The sequence below is a fragment of the Lissotriton helveticus genome, chromosome 6 (genome assembly GCF_964261635.1).
Source record: "Lissotriton helveticus chromosome 6, aLisHel1.1, whole genome shotgun sequence".
Taxonomy (NCBI): Eukaryota; Metazoa; Chordata; class Amphibia; order Caudata; family Salamandridae; genus Lissotriton; species Lissotriton helveticus.
In genome coordinates this window covers 185404482-185424536 of record NC_136067.1, presented here as the reverse complement: position 1 = coordinate 185424536, position 20055 = coordinate 185404482, and the positions used below count along the sequence as shown (strand labels likewise).

Here is a 20055-nt window from a genome sequence, read left to right as displayed (position 1 = left end):
GGGGTACAGGGGTATTTTTAGGGTTCAGGGCTAGGTTTGGGTTTTGGGGTATAGGGGTATTTTTAGGGTTCAGGGGAAGGTTTGGGTTTTGGGGTACAGGGGTATTTTAAGGGTGCAGGGCTAGGTTTGGGTTTTGGGGTACAGGGGTATTCTTAGGGTTCAGGGCTAGGTTTGGGTTTTGTGGTACAGGGGTATTTTAGGGTTCAGGGGTAGGTTCGGGTTTTGGGGTACAGGGTTATTTTTAGGGTTCAGGGCTAGGTTTGGGTTTGGGGGTACAGGGGTATTTTTAGGGTTCAGGGCTAGGTTTGGGTTTTGGGGTACAGGGGTATTTTAGGGTTCAGGGGTGGTTTTGGGGTACAGTGGTATTTTTAGGGTTCAGGGCTAGGTTTAGGTTTTGGAGTACAGGGGTATTTTTAGGGTTCAGGGGTAGGTTTGGGTTTTGAGGTACAGGGGTATTTATAGGGTTAAGATGGGTTAGTGTTTAAGGGTGTTGGGGTATTTTAAGGAGTAAGGGTGGGTTATGATTATGGGGTGCGGGGGTATATAAAGGGAGCATGGTGGGATTAGCACACGATATGAGACATGGCATGAAGGGCGGAACGTACCATACGCCCCCAGCGTTTGTCAAGCCCCCAGCACACGCCCACAGCACAACGCAGACATGCCCACAAGGGACTACTTTGCTGGCACGTTTCTTTTACCTTTTAAATGTATATGCTGGGCGTCTGCATAGCCTATGTCCTTCTGCTGCAACTGCCCTTTCCAACGCTGTATTGGGTGTTGTGATTGGTGCTGTGGTTCCTGAGATTACCCGCCTCAAAGGTTTGGGCTCTCTCTTTATTATATTAGTATAGATTAATATTTTATTGTTTTCATTGCCAATCAAAACAAGAACACTTCCAGAATTGTATTTAAATTACGGAAAACTAAAAGTATCTAATGCGGAATGCATGCAATTCAATTTTCATATTTACCGCGAATATTATTTTCCGTATGAGATAAACAACTTCTAATTGATAGCTCTCCGCGTGCGGTTTTGGCAGTTCTGCACTAAGGCCAATGTGGTTTTGAGCGACAAACATATCCCAAAAAAACTCATTATGTGTACAAAAGATAATGATACGAAATAGACAGCCTGAAATGCATAGTGTAGCATGTGCAATGTCTTTCCCAATCTCAAATAAACTAAAAGGTGAATTTAATACAAAAGTGTTATTTATTTTCCTCCCACATCTAGTAATCTTTGATGGCACCAGAAAACATGTTCACAGAACACCTTTTCAGTTAAGGCACCCATAAGTGTCGCCCTGGGGCCCGTCGAGTCTCAATTCAGATGATTACATCATAGAGAATATGGAAAACAGCTGCGAACAATGTACATGTATTTGCAAGAACGGTGTGGCATTTGCATACCTTGTCCGTGGTAACAACCCGAGCACGTGCTGATGGCTGTACAACTGGGCTTGTCGAAGTTCACAAAGGTGGTGTTGGAAACCCACAGCTGAAATCGTTTTGGAGTTTTCAGTCCTGCAACCATGCAGCTATCACTCTAAAATACAAGAATACATTTTTAAATACCCTGCATTTCCATCCTAATTTTAGAGTTCAATTTGCAATATTTGTCAGAAGTTTTAATTACGAATTGCCTAAATAGTCGAAAAGATTTTTTTTTTAAACATACACTTCAGACAAAGATTTGTTCATGTGCCAGGGCAACGTCGCAGAGTGCTACCATTTTTAAATTATAGCACGACATTGCTAATTTATATGAAAATACACAAGCTTATTTCTGTCTTCAGACCTATGTAATCTGGGCCATAATTTGTGTCAACTAATCCGTCTTCCAGCTGAGGGGGAGACAGATCACTCCCTTCATAAGAGCTTTAAGGAGCAACCAGATCTCGGTGAGTGCACCCATGGCTACCCTTGGAAGGTTGGTCAGAGACAGGCAACTTTCAGAGAATTTACAATCATGGGGGGTATGTTCAAAACCCCACCCAAACAACAATATCGGAAGAAATAAAGAACATGCAATGAACCACTTCTCCTCAGGAAAAGAGACACCGTAAAATAACCAAGTTCAGGAGCTATTTGTCTTGGGTGGACAAAAGCACTAAAGACATCTCCATACTGGAAACAATCAAGTGCTTAATTTGAGCCGGTGGTTTCCGGGGCTCGGCACCAACACTTAATTGGTGTCCGAATTTACAGCCTTATTCATCAACGGGCCGTTTTGCGAGCCCCTAATAGCGATTCATAGCGAATCGCTATTAAGGACTCGCAAAACGGTATTCATGTAGGAATTGCTAAATAAATAGCGATTCCTACACATTCCTTATTTGCGAGTAGCAAATTGCTAATCGCAAATAAGGAATAACTCCCCATTCATTCCTATGGGCCAAAAGGCCCATAGGAATGAATGGGGAGTTATTCCTTATTTGCGATTAGCAATTAGCTAATCGCAAATAAGATAGCGATTTAAAGGGTGCCAGGGGTGTCCAAATGACACCCTGTAGCACCCCTTAAATGCAAATTGAAACAGGTGTTGCGCACACACATGTCCAAAGGACATGTGTGTGTGCAACATGCAACTTAGAAAAAATGCTTTTAAAAGCATTTTTCTAAGTTTTTGCTATTTACCGAGAGGTCTGACCTCTCGGTAAATAGCGGCCCAAAATTGCATTTTCGCAATTTTAAAATGCTTCATGAATTGCATTTAAGGAATCTCAAATAGAGATTCCTTAAATTCAATTCTTCGCAAATGTGCGAATTCTTAAATAGCGAATTTTGCATTTGGGATGATGAATCCCAAATGCAAAAATTGCACTCGCAAAAGGCAAGATTCTGAGAATCTTGCCCTTTGCGAGTGCAATTTAGCTTGATGAATCAGGCGGTTAGGCACCAGCACTTAATTATCAATAGCACATGTACGCCTGTCTGCCACATGGTGGCGCTTCTAATCTAATTTAGAGAGGAGCAGAACAACGGTTGTTTATGAATACAAAGTATATTAAAAATTGCTAATGCCTACCTCCCTAGCCATTCCTTTAGTTATGGGGACCTCGAATAATCTGAACTGTCCCACTTGCAGGCGAGAGAGTTGTTTTAGTACTGTCATTGGCAACAATGACACGGGCAATGGGTGGTGCAATGCAGTGGCCTCCAGCCCAGGGCCCTGTCACATATTATTTAACAAATTAAGCAATGCACACAGCTGCATTTAAGAAAGGACAAAAAGGCAAGTTTTGTTGGTCGAGTCATACAGGAGCTAGGAGAATATATTCCCCAAACATCAGCATTGCTCCTAACTTCCTCCAGCCGAGAAAGAAACAGAGTGCTCCTGACTCTTCACCAGTCAGGCATCCCCCCACTTTCTGGAATGTCCTTATAATGTTTGTGGGCTCCCTCTCATCTGTTCAACACACTTTTCTCCCCAGCTAGGATTCCGCTATGCAGATACTGCCCAAATACATACAATGCCCACACCAAGTTTAATTAAAGACAGCATTTTAACAAGAAAACAAGAAAGAAAAAAAAACATGATTAGAGCAAAATGGCCACACCTTTAGCTGGAAACAATTGAAATATAAAATAAATGCTTAATAAGACTATTTTGAGGTAAACATTCCCTAGCCATTTACTGTTAAGGCGAATCAAAATGATAGGACGTTCAGCATTAAGAAAATAGTGCACAAAATAATGGCCACTTTTGAGCTACTATCGAGCAAGAGTAAAAATATTCTATATGATCTGAAGTCGAAGAGCATTTCCAGAGCCAGCTTGTGTTCAGCTGAGGCTAGTTATCTTGCTTCAGCAACCAGCCTTTCTATAGGTATTTTCCTACCACTGGTTGGTGTGCGCAGGTGCACACATAGCAATATCAGCAGTAGCTTATAAACAGTTGTTGTGGGATTTGAGCTTTTTCCATGAGATAAAGTTGCAGTGTTCATTTCCCCTCACTAGAACCAAGCACATATGAAATAAGTTCATCAGGAAGACCACTGACACATAGAAGGCCATCCAAAAATCTCAGGACTGCACAGGCTAGCATCTCCTTCCGGATATAGAGGACCATCTCCCAATATGCATATTACAGGAGCTAGTTCTCCAGCAGGCAGAGCACCAGCAGCTCCTCCACTAAGGCGGGCAGAACTCCCAGCAGAGGAGTTCAGGGGCTACAGGTGACGTTTCTGTTGGCCCTGAGGTTTTTTAACAGGAGAGAAGCACACACAAGCCCTTGAAGAATCTTCTCAAGCAGGATACCTAAGCAAAAAGCCAGTCCTTAGTCTCTTCAAGACAGAAGCAGCAAGTGCAGGCCAAACCAGCAAAGCAAACACAGCAAAGGGGCAGTACTCCTCCTGAGAGCCTCAAGCTCTTCCTTGTGGCAGAGTCTCCTCTTGATCCAGAAGTGTTCTGAAAGTGTGCTGTTACAGGTCCAACACTTATACCCCTTTTGGACTTTGAAGTAGGCATACTTTGAAGGATATTCTTTGTAGTGCACAGACCCTGCCTTGCACTGACCTGGCTCCAGACACACCACAGGGGGTGGAGACAGCTTTGTGTGAGGAGAGGCACAGCCCATTTCAGGTGTCAGAGACAACTCCTTCCACCACTCTAGCTCAGGAAGACACATCAGCCTGGTGATGGACAATCAGGGTTTGCAGGGCACAACTCAGCACCCTTTGTGTGACTGTCTAGAATGAATTCAAAAGCAGCCCACTGTCAGTCTAAACCAGACATGGATTCTACAGGCAGTAAAAGGCACAGGATGGTAAAGTAGGACAATGCCCACTTTCTAAAAGTGCAATTTTCAAACACACAATTTAAAAAACACCTTCACAGAAAGATGCATTTTAAATCCTGAGTTCAGGGAACCCAAACTCCAAATCTCATTCTCTTCCAAATTGAAAGTTACACTTGTAAGATGTTACAAGACAGCTCCAATGATAACCTATGGAAGAGATAGCCCCATCAACAGTGAAAAATGAAATTTGTAGTATTTCACTATCAGGACATGTAAAACACACCAGCACATGTCCTACCTTTCACATACACTGCCCAATACCCATGTGGCTACCTTAGGCCTATCTTAGAGGTACCTTACATGTAGTAAGAGGAAAGGTTTGAGCCTGGCAAGTGGGTGCACTTGCCAGATCGACACGGCAGTTTACAGCTGCACACACAGACATTTCAGTGGCAGGTCTGAGTCATGTTTGCAAGTGTATTCATGTGGGCGGCACAATCGGTGTTGCAAGCCTACTGGTAGCATTTGAATTACAGACCCTGGGCAGCGGCGTAACACAGGCCCCCGCAGCCCCCCACCTCCAGAGGGCCCCCTCAGCACCGCACTTCGGCCGGAGAGCTCCAGATTGAGTCCGGAGGAGGCCCCACCACGTACCTTGCAGGGGGCCCCCCTCAAGTTTTGTTACGCCACTGGCCCTGGGTACACCCAGTGCATTTTGCTAGGGTCTTACCACTAAATCAAATAGGCCAATGATGGATAACCAATTACCAACACTACTAAGACAGAGTGCATAGGCACTTAAACACTGATCAGCAGTGGTAAAGTGTCCAGAGTCCTAAAGCCAACAAAAACAGCTCAGAAAAAATAGGAGAAAGAAGGCAAATGGCCATGTCCAACGCAACCCCCTTCCAGCCTAAAGCTATGGTAGACTAATCAACACCTTGTTGGACTTCTCTGCTTAGGGCAAAAAGAGCATGGACACTGGCCCACAACAGCAGGGGTATGTTCCAGTTCTATACCGCTCTGAACCCAGTTGGATAGCTCTGTCCATAGTCTCGGAGCTCACCAAGCTAACCCATGGGGAACCTTTATCCTCACCTGGAGACCCCATCTGTACAGCACCTAAACTTACTTTGCTCACAGATGTCTCTCAGTAGGCAGACATTACTGCCATGGCCAACACAGTGGTGTAGTCCATTCCATACCCGGGGTGTCACTCCTCTCCCCATCCCAAGGACAACTCTGTCCACAAGGCCAGCAACCCACAGTGGCCACTGATAGTTGTCAGTGATGACAGCCAGGCCCCAGGCCTTTCAGGGCTCTCCAACCACTGCAGTCTTATATAGTGGGGGGCGGTAACCCCAGGTGACTGGCACCCTAAGTCCACTCTCCCTCCCACAAGTTCAGGGGTGGTATCCTGAGACTGGTCCCCGGCCCAGGATCTCTACTCTTAGGCTGGAGAAGAGACAGGGGTGGGCACTGTCTCATCCTGTCCCCTCTCCTGGGGCCCTGTACCCTCCTTCTGGAAGTGGCACCCCCAGAATCCAGAACTGCCAGGGTGCTTGTGGCAACTGTCCTGCACAATTCTCCCACCAGTCCAGGGGGCTATCCTGCAACGGGTCCCCCAACCCAGGGTCTGTACCATTAGACTGAGCACATGCCTGGCAAGCCAGAACTTCCGGGGGAGTACCCCCCTTCCAAGCAATACAACTACTGTAAGTGTTGTACAAGAGTCTGCCTGGCAATTGTCTCCTGCCCTCTGTCCATCTGACTGAACATGGAGTTCCACCCAACCCAGAAGTGGCCTCACCAGGGTCAGTCCTGGGGTGCTCCGACCTAAGAGCTAGCAATCCATGACCCACTAGCCCGCCAACTGGTGACTGTCTCGCCATCTCACCCCTGCATCTAGACTTCTGCACCCTACCTTTTGGGGTGGTGCTGCCAGACACCAGAACCTTTGAGACGCTTGTGACAGCTGGCCCCCCCAGCTCTCCTGACACTATGGGGTCCCTCTCAGGGGAGGGTTATTGGTACAGTATAGGCCCCCTCCCGGGTTTCCCTTTGGGAACCATCAAGACTCTGGGCCTGGGTTTTGGCCAACCTAGGCCTCTGCCCCCCACCTCTCCTTCTACCCTGGGAAGGGATATGGGGCCCTCTACCCAGCCCACTACACTGGGACCTCTCTGGGCTACTGCAAACCTCACTCACCTCCCTTCGTTGGGGAAAACCTGAGCCACCCCCTTCAGGATCACCCCCAACAGCCTCTTCACACCCTCTGGCATCCAACAAAAGGTCTGCCTCAAGTGCAAGCTACCTGGGGTCAGAGACCTCACTCTCCGCCGGGTGTTGGCATAGCTCTGGTAAACCGTGATTAAACATATGCTCCCCAGTAGTCAAAATGTACAGCCCCACACATGTGTTAGCCATACTACCCTTCTCTCCACCATACAGTACCCCACATTTAATCTTTATCTTCGCCCTCTTATAAGTTTGATTAAGTCATTTGGCATGTCTGTCATCAATTATGCCGATGACACTCAACTTATTTTTTCTGTTGAGGGCAGGGAAGCGGTCTCCATGGAATCGTTTCATCGCTGCATGACTGCAGCAGCAGATTGGCTGCGTCAGAACTCGCTACAGTTCAATGGTGCAAAGACTGAAGTTCTCTATTGTTCATTGGACCGAACGCCCCGTCCTTTGCCAGAGGGGTTTTGGCCTTCTTCTACTCTAGGCTCTGTAGTGGCGGCAGAATCTGTCCGCAACTTAGGCGTCCTGTTTGGGCCTAGCCTTCAGCTGGATGCCTTCGTCAACAAAACCACGGCGACTTGCATGTTATTGCTCCGCATGTTGCGAAAAATTCTTCCGCTACTTCCCCCCTCGGCAAGGACGGAAGCAGTGCGTAGTATTATCCTCAGTAGATTAGACTACTGTAACGCACTGCTTCTGGGGGCCCCCAACACCTTGGTCATGAAGCTACAGCGGGTGCAGAACATGGCAGCTAAACTAGCTCTCTCACGGCCTTGGTCTGCCTCGTCTTCTCTTGCGCTTTCGGATCTCCATTGGCTACCGGTTCAAAAACGGATTTGTTTTAAATCTTCCTGTCTGGTTTTCATAGCCCTGCATGGGCTGGGCCCAGTGATGTTGCGAGACCGATTCTCTTGGTACTCCGCTGCCAGACTCTTGAGATCCTCTTCGGCCTTCCTGGTCACAGTTCCCAGGATAAAAAGGGTGAGAATGGACGGCCGCTCATTTAGCTTTACGGCCGCCAAGCTCTGGAATTCGTTACCTTTGTCCTTAAGGTGCCAGCAGAATCTCTCGTCTTTTAAAAAGGATCTCAAAACGTATCTCTTCACGAGGGCAGTGTAGTTAACATTGGTAGGAATGTCTGTGGGCAAAGCGCCAGGATACCCTTTGGGTGACAGCGCGCTCTATAAGTATGCCTACATACATACATACATACACATTACCCTCCTGAGAGTGGTGAGACAGTATCTGACTGTCCCTCAAACTCAACCCACACTCTTCTGGGATGTCTCCATAATACTTTACAAGGGCTTCTACCATAGGGGGACACCACTCTGTGACACTCTCTTCTTGAGTCAGTAGAGTATCCCTCACACCACTAGGAATATGACTTCCTGTGCCAGTTCCCCAATCCACCTCAGGGACCCTGCACACCTCTGGAACTGCCTCATAAACCTTAACCCCCTGGTGTATGCCACCCCCTCCTTGAAGTCAGGCCTCTGGGTATGTGAACTTCTTCCTCATTATTGGACATTACATTTTCTCTGCCACCATCTGAGCTAGAATCAGCCCTCCTGGCTTCCATCTCCAACTCCAACTCTCTCGTTCTCCGTTCATGAGCAAAAATCATTTCTCTCCTCCATGGCTAAGTTCTCTTTCTCCTCCCATTCTTGTTCCAAACTGAGCTTTACAAGCTCCAACTCAAGGTTTCTGGCTCTCAGCCTATTCTCCAGCTCCTCTGAAGACAGGCATGGAGAGGGAACACTGCTGCCCGCTCTGGAGGAAGCTCTTTCACCATTTGGACAGCCCCGAGCCCCACAGGGCATTTTACATAGGATACACTGGCCCTATACATTGCCAGATGTCAGTTCTCTTGGGTACATATGTTGATAGCTTCTAATCTCCAACAGTCAAGCTAAAAGCTCCAATACACTAATAATTAGCCCCACAAATGAGCAACTGTCTGTCTGTGCAGACCCCTTTGCTCCCCCGCTTGCAGCCCATCTCTCTTCTTCTGTCTGCTACCAGCTTATTGGTGGGATCTTTGAAGAATGCTACACCATTTCTCTTGCTCCTTTTTGGCAGTAAGGACGTCAAATTAGGAAATTTGTTACCTAGCGTTTTTTGATTTGGGGCAGTTAAAGAGAGCTCGGAGGCACTGACATGGTGTGAACAAACCTGGTCTCCCCAGTGTCACCTGTTCTAAGCCAGGAGTGGCAAAGAGTACAATTTAGCAGAGTAGAGTGGTTTAGAATGCCATAGAGAGGAGTGGCATAGAGTGGAGTGCCACAGAGTGGAGTTGAGTGATGTAGATTAGAGTGGGATGCGTAGCATGGAGTGGCGTACAGTGTACACAGTAGAGTGGCGTAGAGTAGAGAGGCATAGAGTGGAGTGGCAGAGAATAGAGTAGAGAGAAGTACAGTGCCCTGGAGTTGCATAAAATGTTGTGGCATAGAGTAAAGGGGAGTGGCATTGAGGATAGTGGTGTGTCATAGAGTAACGTAGAATAGAGTGGAGTGGTGTGGTGTGGAGTAGTGAAAAGTGGTGTGGCCTTGATTGGTGTAGAGGAGTGGAGTAGTGTGGAATAGCGTTGAGTGGAGTGGCATAGAGTGGAGTGGAATTGAGTAGAGTGGCACAGTGTGGTGTAGGGGTGGAGTGGCGTAGAGTGCAGGGGAGTGAAGTGGTGTAGAGTAGAGAGGAGTGGAGTGCTATGGAGTGGCATTGAGTGGCGTGGCATAGGTGAGAGAGGAGTGGAACGGAGTGGTGAAGATTGGAGTAGCACAGAGTGGAGGAAAGTGGTGCAGAGAAGGGGAGTAGAGTAGCACAGAGTGGAGTGCCATAGAGTGGAGTGGCGCAGAGTAGAGTGTAGTGCCATTTAGTATATTGGCGTAGAATAGAGTGGCATAAAGTAGAGTGGTGTAGAGTGGAGTACCATGGTGTACAGTACAGTGGTGTAGAGTGCTACAGAGTAATGTAGAGTGACGTAAAGTAGAGTGGAGTGGTACTGGGTGGCATTGAGTGGAGTGGGATTGTGTGGTAAGGAAAGTTGCAACTGAATTACTGTATAGCACTTCAAGTGGTATATGAATGTAATTTTAATCCAATGCAATACTTTACCAATTATCTTGATCTGTAAACATCTGATACCTTTGATCCCATACAGGAGCTTTTTAATATGTAAACGCTTCTAAGAGAACTGGTTTGTTCACAAATAAATGTGTTTTAGTGTCGGAGGGGCTAGTGGGTGAGGGAGCAACATGTACCATACTGGCTGGGGATACAGGAGATGGAGCCAGGTGGCATCAGTGAAAGAAATAGTACCTCAATTAGCGCACTCCTTGGTAGCGCTTCGTTACTGGCAGCTCTTCCTACATTTTAATATTCCCGTTTTTGTCTTTGTGTTATTTTATGTTAGCGCAAATTATTTCCCGTTTTTAAATCAGCTGGCCACGCTTACCTGCACGCTGCCACTCCTACTTGCACAATAATCGGTGAAGCACCGCAATTTGCGGGTCCCTCGCCAGTGTCTTGACGGCGGCCATATTAAGTGAGGGGTGAGTTACAGCACGGTCTAGTCCTCACTTAGGAGGCGCGACCAACATAAATTGCAGCCATGTATACGCGCAGCGTAATCGCGCAGCGAGATCGCCGGACTTCCGCCGGAGTTACGCCTGAGTTCAGCCCGTCTGCGCCCGTCCGCGCTGAGGACGGGCTGCAGGTCGGGCTGGACTCGGCTACCACCCCACTATCATCCTCTGAGGCAAGTAGGCAATATTCTAAGGCTAATTTTCCTACTTTTAAACCACGTTCGCTATCCTGCTCACACCGTTTTTCGCCTGAGGGGATATTGCATTCCCTGTGTTGTAGCGTATGTTCCACTTCTTTCAACTTTGTATCTAGTGATTTGATTAATTCGCTGCCCCATCAAACTCGACCAGTTACCTCTTCAAGAACTGGTTTTCTCATTAACGCACGCTCACTCGTCAAGCACAATGTGGCCTTTCACGACTTTGTTGATGCGCGACAACCGGACTGGGTGTTTATTACTGAGACCTGGGCCTCTGATACTTCTGGTCACGATCTGCTGATGGCCATTCCCGATGGCTATTCCTTGCATAGGCAGGATAGACTGCTCCGCAGAGGCGGAGGAATTGCTATTCTTTCTAGATCCTCTTTCTCATGCAATATTAAACTACTATCCATGCCTCAAGATCGTTTCGAAGCTTTCTATTTTTGTATCACGTGTGCCCCATCGGCCTCTTTTACAGGGATCTTGATATATAGGCATCCGGGTCCTAGATCTGGTTTCTCTTCGGATCTTTTGAGAATTCTTGAACCCTATTTTGGTAAGCCTTGTCTTACCATCTTGGGCGATTTGAATTTTCATCTTGATGACACCAATTCAAAGGATACTATATCTTTGGTTGAGTCACTTGGAGCTTGTGACTTTCATCAACTTGTGAGCAGTCCTACTCATACGGCTGGTCATATACTTGATGGGGTATTCTCTAATGACCCTAGACTTTCGACTGGCCCCCCCTGCCACTGGTTTGGACGGACCACTTCGCAGTTCCGCTGGAATTTGTTCTTCCTGCCCCTTGTTCTGTTAACCAGACTATTTCCTCACGTACCCTTGGGAGAAACCTAAGGAACATTACGGATGAGGCTCTTGCCTCTCTTGTTTCCTCTACCGATTCTCTTGCTCGTAAGGATGCAGATGAGGCAGCTTTAGTTCTGATGGACTCCATCGCTAGTGCTGTTGATAAACTTGCCCCCGCTTCTCTGCGATATGTAGCCCGGCTGAAGCCTACTGCACCTTGGTTCTCTAACCAGCTGAGACTCTTGAGGCAGGGATATAGGAGCATTGAGAGAAGGTGGAGGAAATCATGGGATTTCAGGGATCGAGAGGCTCACAAGTCTGCATTACGGGAGTATAAACAGAGAGTGGTAATGGAGAAGCAGGAATACTTCTCCAATCTTACCAGCTCTCTGACATCTTCCAGGGAGCTGTTTAAAATCGCCGATTCATTATGCTCCCTTCAACTCCCTGATCCTGTAGTTAGTTCACAGGAACTATGCAATAAGATCTCTGACTTCTTCCATAAGAAGATCTTTGATATCCATGCTTCTCTGGAAGTTGAGCGCCATTCATTGGATCAGAACATTCTCCCTGTGATATCCAATCTAGATTCCTTCTGTAAAGATTCTCCTATTCCATTCCTAACAGAATTTCCCCCTTTGTCGTTGGAGGGATTGAATCTTTTACTGGACAGGACTAAATCCTCTTCCCCCATGGATCTTCTACCTCTTAAAAAACGTAAAGAGTGTAGAAGTAGTCTTCTTCCTCCCATGCTCATGGCCATGAATAAATCTATAACCCAGGGCTCTTTCCCAACGGTATGGAGGAAGGCTATTGTGAAGCCTCTCCTTAAAAAACCGTCCCTCGACCCTGGCCTTTTAAAAAACTTCAGGCCTATTTCCCTTCTCCCTGCTCCTGCAAAAATCTTGGAGGCACACCTCAACCTTCACTTGTCCTCCTTTCTCGATCAGTCTGGATACTTAGACAATACACAACATGGCTTCCGAAAACATCACAGCACAGAGTCCGCTCTCACCCTTGTGGCCAATAACATCCGGCGTAAAGTGGACTCCGGCCAAACTACTGTCTTGGTCCTGCTTGATCTCTCGGCCGCATTCGATACCCTGTCTCCCGCCATTTTAACATCTCGGCTTAGGGAGGCAGGAGTTGAGGGGTCGGCCCTGAGTCTTTTGAACTCCTTTCTTTTAGAAAGAGAGCAGAGAGTGATGCTTGGGAACTACCTCTCCCCTGCTAAGTCTTTGCAATGTGGGGTGCCACAAGGGTCGGCCTTGAGTCCGACCCTGTTTAACATCTATGTGGCCCCCCTTGCTAGACTAGTAAGATCGCAGGGGATGGAGGTAGTATCCTACGCTGATGACACCCAAATTATGGTGTCTCTGGCTCATTCCTCTGTTGCAACATCCGCCTCAAGCTTTAGGGTATGCATGCAGTTCGTGGCAGACTGGATGACTATTAATTCCCTGAAGCTCAATGGCGAAAAAACAGAGGTACTGGTCTTTGGAAAGAACCAGGATGCTTGGTCGAGCGAGTGGTGGCCTTCCTCTCTTGGCATCTGCCCCACTCCATCCCAATCAGCCAGAAATTTGGGTGTGATATTTGACACCTTACTCTCTATGTCCCTTCAAGTTAACAGGACCGTGGCCACCTGCTGGGGTGTGATTAGGACCCTTAATAGAATCCGCGGATATCTCTCTCCCCAAGCGCGTAAACAAATTGCAGTCGCGCTTGTTGGCTCCAGGTTGGATTATTGCAATTCTTTGTATATGGAGTCCAACAAGAGCCACATACATCGACTGCAAATTGTGCAGAATGCGGCTGAACGTTTTGTTTTGGCCCTTCCCAAGTCATTATCTGTCACCAAAGCCAGGAAAGACCTTCATTGGCTTCCAGTGCAGCATAGAATTTCTTTTAAAATTCTATGTATGACCTACAGAGCACTGGCGGAGGGATCAACGAGTGGGATTAGTTCCTTACTCGCCCGTTATGTCCCAGCTAGAGGCCTTCGATCCGCTGAACTTCTCCAACTTGTTGTGCCTCGTGTTAGGCTGGCTAGATGGGGAGCTAGGGCCTTTTCAGTTGTGGCCCCTCAGCTTTGGAATTCTATTCCAATTGAGATTAAAAGGTTGCCATCAATTGATTTGTTCAAAAAGGAACTTAAAACCTGGTTCTTTAGGAGGGCCTACCTATGATTGAACGCTCCGCGGGGTGATAAGCTGTTATTTTGATGTTAGGCGCCTTGACGCCCATTGGGCATAGTTTGCGCATAATAAAAACATTTTCATTAATTTTCATTCATTCAATCACTTCAGAAGCAGATGATGCACAATAATTAATTTCAATCAATCTGTGCTTGGTCCGTGCAGCACAGAAAGAAAAGAAAGTGATGCTCAGCATGCACTGGTCAATAAGGAGGCACCATAGAAGAGTGACAATGATGTCATTGAATAGTAAGTATTGTGCAGGCTCCAAGCCCTTTATTGTAAACAGTATCCTCACAAGCACAGCACATGCACTGTAAGCTAAGACCTGCATTTTTTGTGTCTGCAAGATTACACCTGGGACATGACAAAATATGCTGTCTCTGTATCTTTTATTTTTTGGGTATCAAGTATGTTCTGTAATATAGTTACATAGGATATATTTGAACCTGGTCTTTTTTGGAGACTTTGTGTTAGGTCCTTTTCCATATTCCTTCCTCTATTTCAACTCCCAACTCCCAACTCCCGGTCCCACTTGTTTTTGATGCAGAACAGACTAATCGTAGTCATGTGAATAGGGCATTAGACAGCCAAGTAACTTCTCTTCTTTCCTCATGCTTGGATCTCTTAAGTCCAATTTAAAGACAATTTTTATCAAAAAGAGTAGTGCCAAGTTACACAAATTAAAAATTCCTCACTATGAAGGGGGAGATAAAATCGGTAAAATATTAGCCTACAAAGTGGCGGATGACAGAGCCCAGACCCTTATAAAAAGCATCAGAGGCCCTAACAATGTCATATTTAATCAACCAGCACAGAAATTGGCCCAATTTGTCGAATTCTATAACATATTATATACTCCTGAGAATCTACCTTGTGCTTCGGATATTTTAGACTATTTGGACAACAACATCAAGGAAAAATATAATACACCTGGGTTAGAGCAATTATCGTAGGAGATCACTCTATTAGAGATCAGACAAGCGATTTTATAGCTACCAGCGGGAAAAGCAGCGGGGGAAGATACCATTCCAGTTGAACATTATAAAATATGCATTGAGGAACTAATCCCGCTCTTTTCTTTGGTAATCCAGTCTATAGGGGAAACCTGGAAGGCCCCTAACTCTTGGAACATACCGAAAATTGTCTTTTTTTTAAAAAAAGGCAAACCGGCAGACGAGTGCGGGTCCTATTGACCCATCTCACTGATTAACATTGACGCTAAGGTTTTCGCCAAAATCTTAGCAAGTCGATTGGCTCCGTTTACCCCTAAGATTGTAAACTCGCAACAACATGGTTTCGTATTGGGTAGGGACACTACGACCCGTATTAACACAGCTATTACTGCTTTTGACATAGCTGAGATGGAGTCCACCCCACTCGGTATGATTTTATTGGATGCCGATAAAGCTTTAGACCGAGTGGGGTGGGACTATCTTTGGGCTGTTATGTCCTTTATAGGATTCAGGGGCCAATTTATTAGCTGGATTCAAGCCTTATATGATAGACCCACAGCTAGTATTAGTTATGCTGGTCTGTCTTCGCCCACTTTTGTTATCTCCCGGGGCACACGGCAGGGGTGCCCGTTGTCACCCCTGCTGTTTGCCCTATCAATGGAACCATTTCTTTCCGCTCTTCAGCTACAGTCCCGAATAATTCCATTTAGGTATTGCCCACATTGTCTGAAAATCACCGCATATGCGGATTATATTGCTATATATTCCACCAATGTTGTAGAGGTGGTAGAGGGTATAATGGCTGAGGCCAACAGATTTGGAGCCATCTCAGGATACAAGCTAAATATAAATAAAACACAAATAGTGGTTAATCACAAACCTTCGGCTATGGTTTCTGGAATCTGCAGGGTCGCCAACTATTTAGAGGTTAAAATCTCATCTAAAATCAGTGATTTAATTACTATAAACTACGATGCGTTATTAAAATCAACAGCTTTGCAATTAAAAAATGGCATAAACTCCCTTTAAACATTATTAGCAGAATTAATTTGATTAAAATGAAAATTCTCCCAAAATTCCTTTATTTATTTTGTTCTATATCATTGGCACTTAATAATTCCTTTTTTTTAAAACTTGACGGAATGCTCAGCAGTTTTATTTGGGGATACAGGAAGGTGCGCAGATCTTTGTTGTTACTTAAGGGCTCTCTAGACACGGGGGGACTTAATTTTCCAGACTTTAAATGATACTTTTGGGCCACTTTTATTGGTCGTTTGCGTTCTTTGCTTAATTCAGATACGCAATTATTTTTTCATACCCTTATGTTAAATTCAGACTCTAGAATGTTTTTGTTAAGACTGAATGACCCAAATTATTACAAAAGGGTTAAATTTAAGACCGCTAGAGATACAGCCAAGATTTGGTTCAATATTTTGTCATTTTGTAAAACGTCTTTTTTTCATCCTAAATTACGGCTCTGGGGAAATCCGGGTCTTCCCGGGATTTTCAACGATGGTTGGGCAAATATATGGTCTGATCATGGAATTGTTACATTGGAGGACCTTTATGGCTCTCATGGCTTTTTAGATTTTGCTGCACTCAAAAACGTATACAATTTGTCCGAGAAAACGAGGTTTAAGTATATTCAAATCCATGACTTTTTGATACGTAAGATGAAAATTCTCGATATCTCAGACTCCACCATCTGGAACTGTCTTTATTCATCTAAAACGAAATCTTTAATCAGTGAACGGTACAGTTGTCTTATTTCTTATAAGACAAGTGACTGCTCTAAATTAGCTGAGAAATGGAGTTCCAAGTTGGGACTTACGATAAATCCCAACAAGATTGTTCACTCTCTTTCGAATCTTAATAATCTTGTGCAATCATCGAGCTTAAGATTGCAACAATTTAAAACCACGTGTATGTTATACTACACCCCTGAAGTGATTCTTAAGTGGTCGGCAAATGCTTTATTTAGTGATCGTATCAAATGCCCTAAATGTGATCTTGTAGGTGCTAATTTAGAACATATGTTGTTTTCTTGCCCGATGTTAAAAGAGTTTTGGTCTGCTTTGGACAAGGTTATGAAAATGAAATTGGCGAGGCCCCCTCTTCTCTTGGTTTTAACTGTACTCTTAGACATACACGATGTTACCCTCCCTCAACAGGCCTTAATCACTATTCTACTATCGTGTGCTAAACTAACCATCGCTCGTGCCTGGATCTCCCCACAGCCTCCACATATCATGGAATGGTGGTCTCTGATTAATGAAATTTATGGCATGGAGGCGGCTCTGGCTAGGCTTAGAGGTGTCCAGTCTCTCTGCAAATTTGAAAAAATCTGGGGCAATTTTATTTGAAATTACTTTAAATTTACTTAAAATGCCAAATGCAAAATGCTAATACTTTATTTTTTTCTTTTTTCTGTTTTGTATCTTCTCTCTGCCCTTCTCTCCATCATCTTCTGATAAATCCTCTGTATCCCTGGAATCTAATATGACCATGTAGTAATTGTTAACACATTCATTCTGCTACACTGTTGTTAAATTGCATCTTCCCTAATGCATTTTGTTTTATTTTGTTTTATTTATTTATTTATGTTATTTTTTTCTTCCATTTTCGTGCTGTCAATAAAAAATTCTTTAAAAAAAAAAAGAACAGTCTAATCGTTGTCATGTGAATAGGGCATTAGACAGCCAAGTTACTTCTCTTCTTTCCTCATGCAGGGTGAACAGTTGGTGCATCGGATTGTGCCCTCAAGAATCTACGTACCCAGTTCCCAATTTTTCTTGCAAATAATGTTTCAAGGTGCCAGCCAGTATAATCGGCCTGTAGGAAATCCACCCATGTTCATCCAGACATTTTGTGTATTGAGCATTCTCACACCATAGCAGTCTGCCATTGTTCATATCCCTACCATAATCCAGATTCCAAATTGTCTAGCCATGAAAAATCCTTGAGCCTTTGGTAGTCCAACCAATAGTAGGAAATTAATATGTGCTTGTGATTACAACAAGCAACTCTTCCAACATTTCAAAGCTTTTTGAAGCAACTTTTGGTTTTACCCTGTCCTTTAAAGACACAAGCTAGGGCTCCCTCGGCAACCCAGTGTCATGTAAATGGGCTCCTTTCAGCTACTGCACTGTCTACTGAAGTTGTGCAGCTAGGTAATATTCAGAATCCGATGCGCTTAGACCTCCTTCCATTACTGAAGGTTTCACCCTATGCAACAAAATTCAGGGGCATGTATTTACAACAGAATGGTGGAGCGTGGTGTTATGCCACAATTAGTAACCCCACGCTCCGACATTATAAAAATGCAGAGATGCGCCCTGCAGGAAGGTGTTCCTTCTTGCACATAAGCAATCACTAATGGCAATTTGTAACTACAATAAATGTTGCAGAATGCAGCACACAAAGAAGTTGCAACTCGTCATTACTCAGTGATTGGTTATGTGTAGAAAGGAACACCTTCCTGCACATGAACATTCACTAACAGTGATTTGCTCATTCTATGTGTTCTGCGGGGGGAACATCCTTTACAACGCAACTTTTACTCTGCACTACCATTACGACGCAGCTATTACAACGCCTTGCGCTGGAGGGCGCTGGAGGATAGGGAATAGTTTAATTTTCGATCCAACACCTTCCCTACTATCCACAGGGACTGGAGTTGGAATAGAAAATTAAACTATTCCACTATCCAACGCCCCGCAACGCAAGTCGTTGTAACGACTTGCGTTGTAAAAACTGCGTTGGAATGGCATGCGGAGTAAAAGCATGCGTTGTGATGTCATACATCCGTTCTGCGGTATGCCAAGTGCAAGTAATGTTTGTTGCCTCCAGTTTCTTTTTTTTGTCAGACCACACTCAGTACCAGCTGCTCTTGAAAGTCATTTTGTACTTCAGGGGGTGGATGTATACTGAACCATTATAAATTACATACAACATTCAGCAGCAGCAGTGGTCCTTCGTTGTAGTAAAGCGTGCAAAATGTTCTTCTAGAATGGCTTGTAAAATCTGCTGAGACTGGTCATTTTCAAGAAATACCTCCCTCCCACCGGCCTCCATACTCCATCCCAGGATGCACAAAGGTCCCCAAGATAGTACGCACCCCTCTTTTACCCATAAGTGGTTGCAGTGCTTATAAAGAAAACTAGCACAGCCCATCTGCAGCCCTGGAGGTCAATTCTGAGAGGTCAAGATATTCATGCAGGAAAAGATTAAAGTCTGTTCTGGAGCTAGTGCATTCCAGATCGTCTATATGGGATGGGCAGGTTTTTGGCATGTGCCCATTACTCTCACCACCTCTACCACTGCCACTCTTTCAGTTTTCATTTCTCTCATGGTGATCATTTCATGGTCCAGCATCTCAATTTCCTTCTGCGTTGGTGCTTTGGAGGGTGAGTGTTGCTTGGGACATCCTTGCTCATCTTGAATTGCTCCAACTATTCTTATGCCTTGCTGGGTTCCACAAATATTTCTGGGAGTAGGAGCATGTATCTTATGTCTGTGTCAAGGATGCAGTTCTTAACTTTCATGATGGACAACCTCTCCTACTGGACCACTGCTGTGTAATATAACATTATGGAGACATTGTTGTTTACATTAATGGCTTGAGCTCTTTGAAGCAGCACATATGTGTCTCGATAGTACAGCAACCTTGTCATCACTGGTCTAGTAGGTAACCAGGGAAGGATGGAATGTTCAGACCCCGTAAGCCTTCTTCAGAGAGTAGAGTCTGGAGAGCTCCTGTGACTTGAGCTCCTTTGCCATCCAGGTCCAGGATTAACATATCATGTTGTTCCCCTCAATTTGCTCTGGGTGACCCACCACCAGACATTATTTCATCTAGCATGCCCTTCTTTGTCCACTGCCCTGTGCATCAGAAAGCAAAGCCTTTTTTGTAAAATCACTCAGGGATAGTTGAATTCTTTCAAGGAATTCTCAGCAATTTAGACTATGTCTGACCTTTTCCGCTGACCATCTCTCAAGAGGTATACAACAATCTGCACCATGTCTATTTTGGCTTAGATAGCCCGTCTAGTGTTGGAGATAGCATCATGGATCTTGTTCAGTTAATTGCTTATGCTGCATCTGCACACTCTTCAGTGTCTCACACATTCAGCCCAAACATATTGGTGAGGTGATCATCGCCAGTTACAGCGGTCCTGCATTATTTGCCAGGTCTTTGAGCTCTCTAAATTTACCCATCTTGTACTTGGAGGCCTCTTGTACACCCTAACAGCAATAATCAAATTGCCCGTCTCTTTTTAAGTCCAGGGGGCACTGGTTGCATTCTTACTGCCA

The 20055-nt window shown here is 45.1% G+C and overlaps 1 protein-coding gene across 1 annotated transcript in view; it reads right to left on the bottom strand.

Annotated features, from left to right (window-relative positions):
• Positions 1-20055, bottom strand: part of PKHD1 (PKHD1 ciliary IPT domain containing fibrocystin/polyductin) — a 1769028-nt gene that overhangs the window by 591828 nt on the left and 1157145 nt on the right. Inside the window, exon 49 of the mRNA XM_078647366.1 lies at positions 1414-1549. Within this exon, the coding sequence (XP_078503492.1) occupies positions 1414-1549 (136 nt within the window). The remainder of the gene's footprint in view (positions 1-1413; positions 1550-20055) is intronic.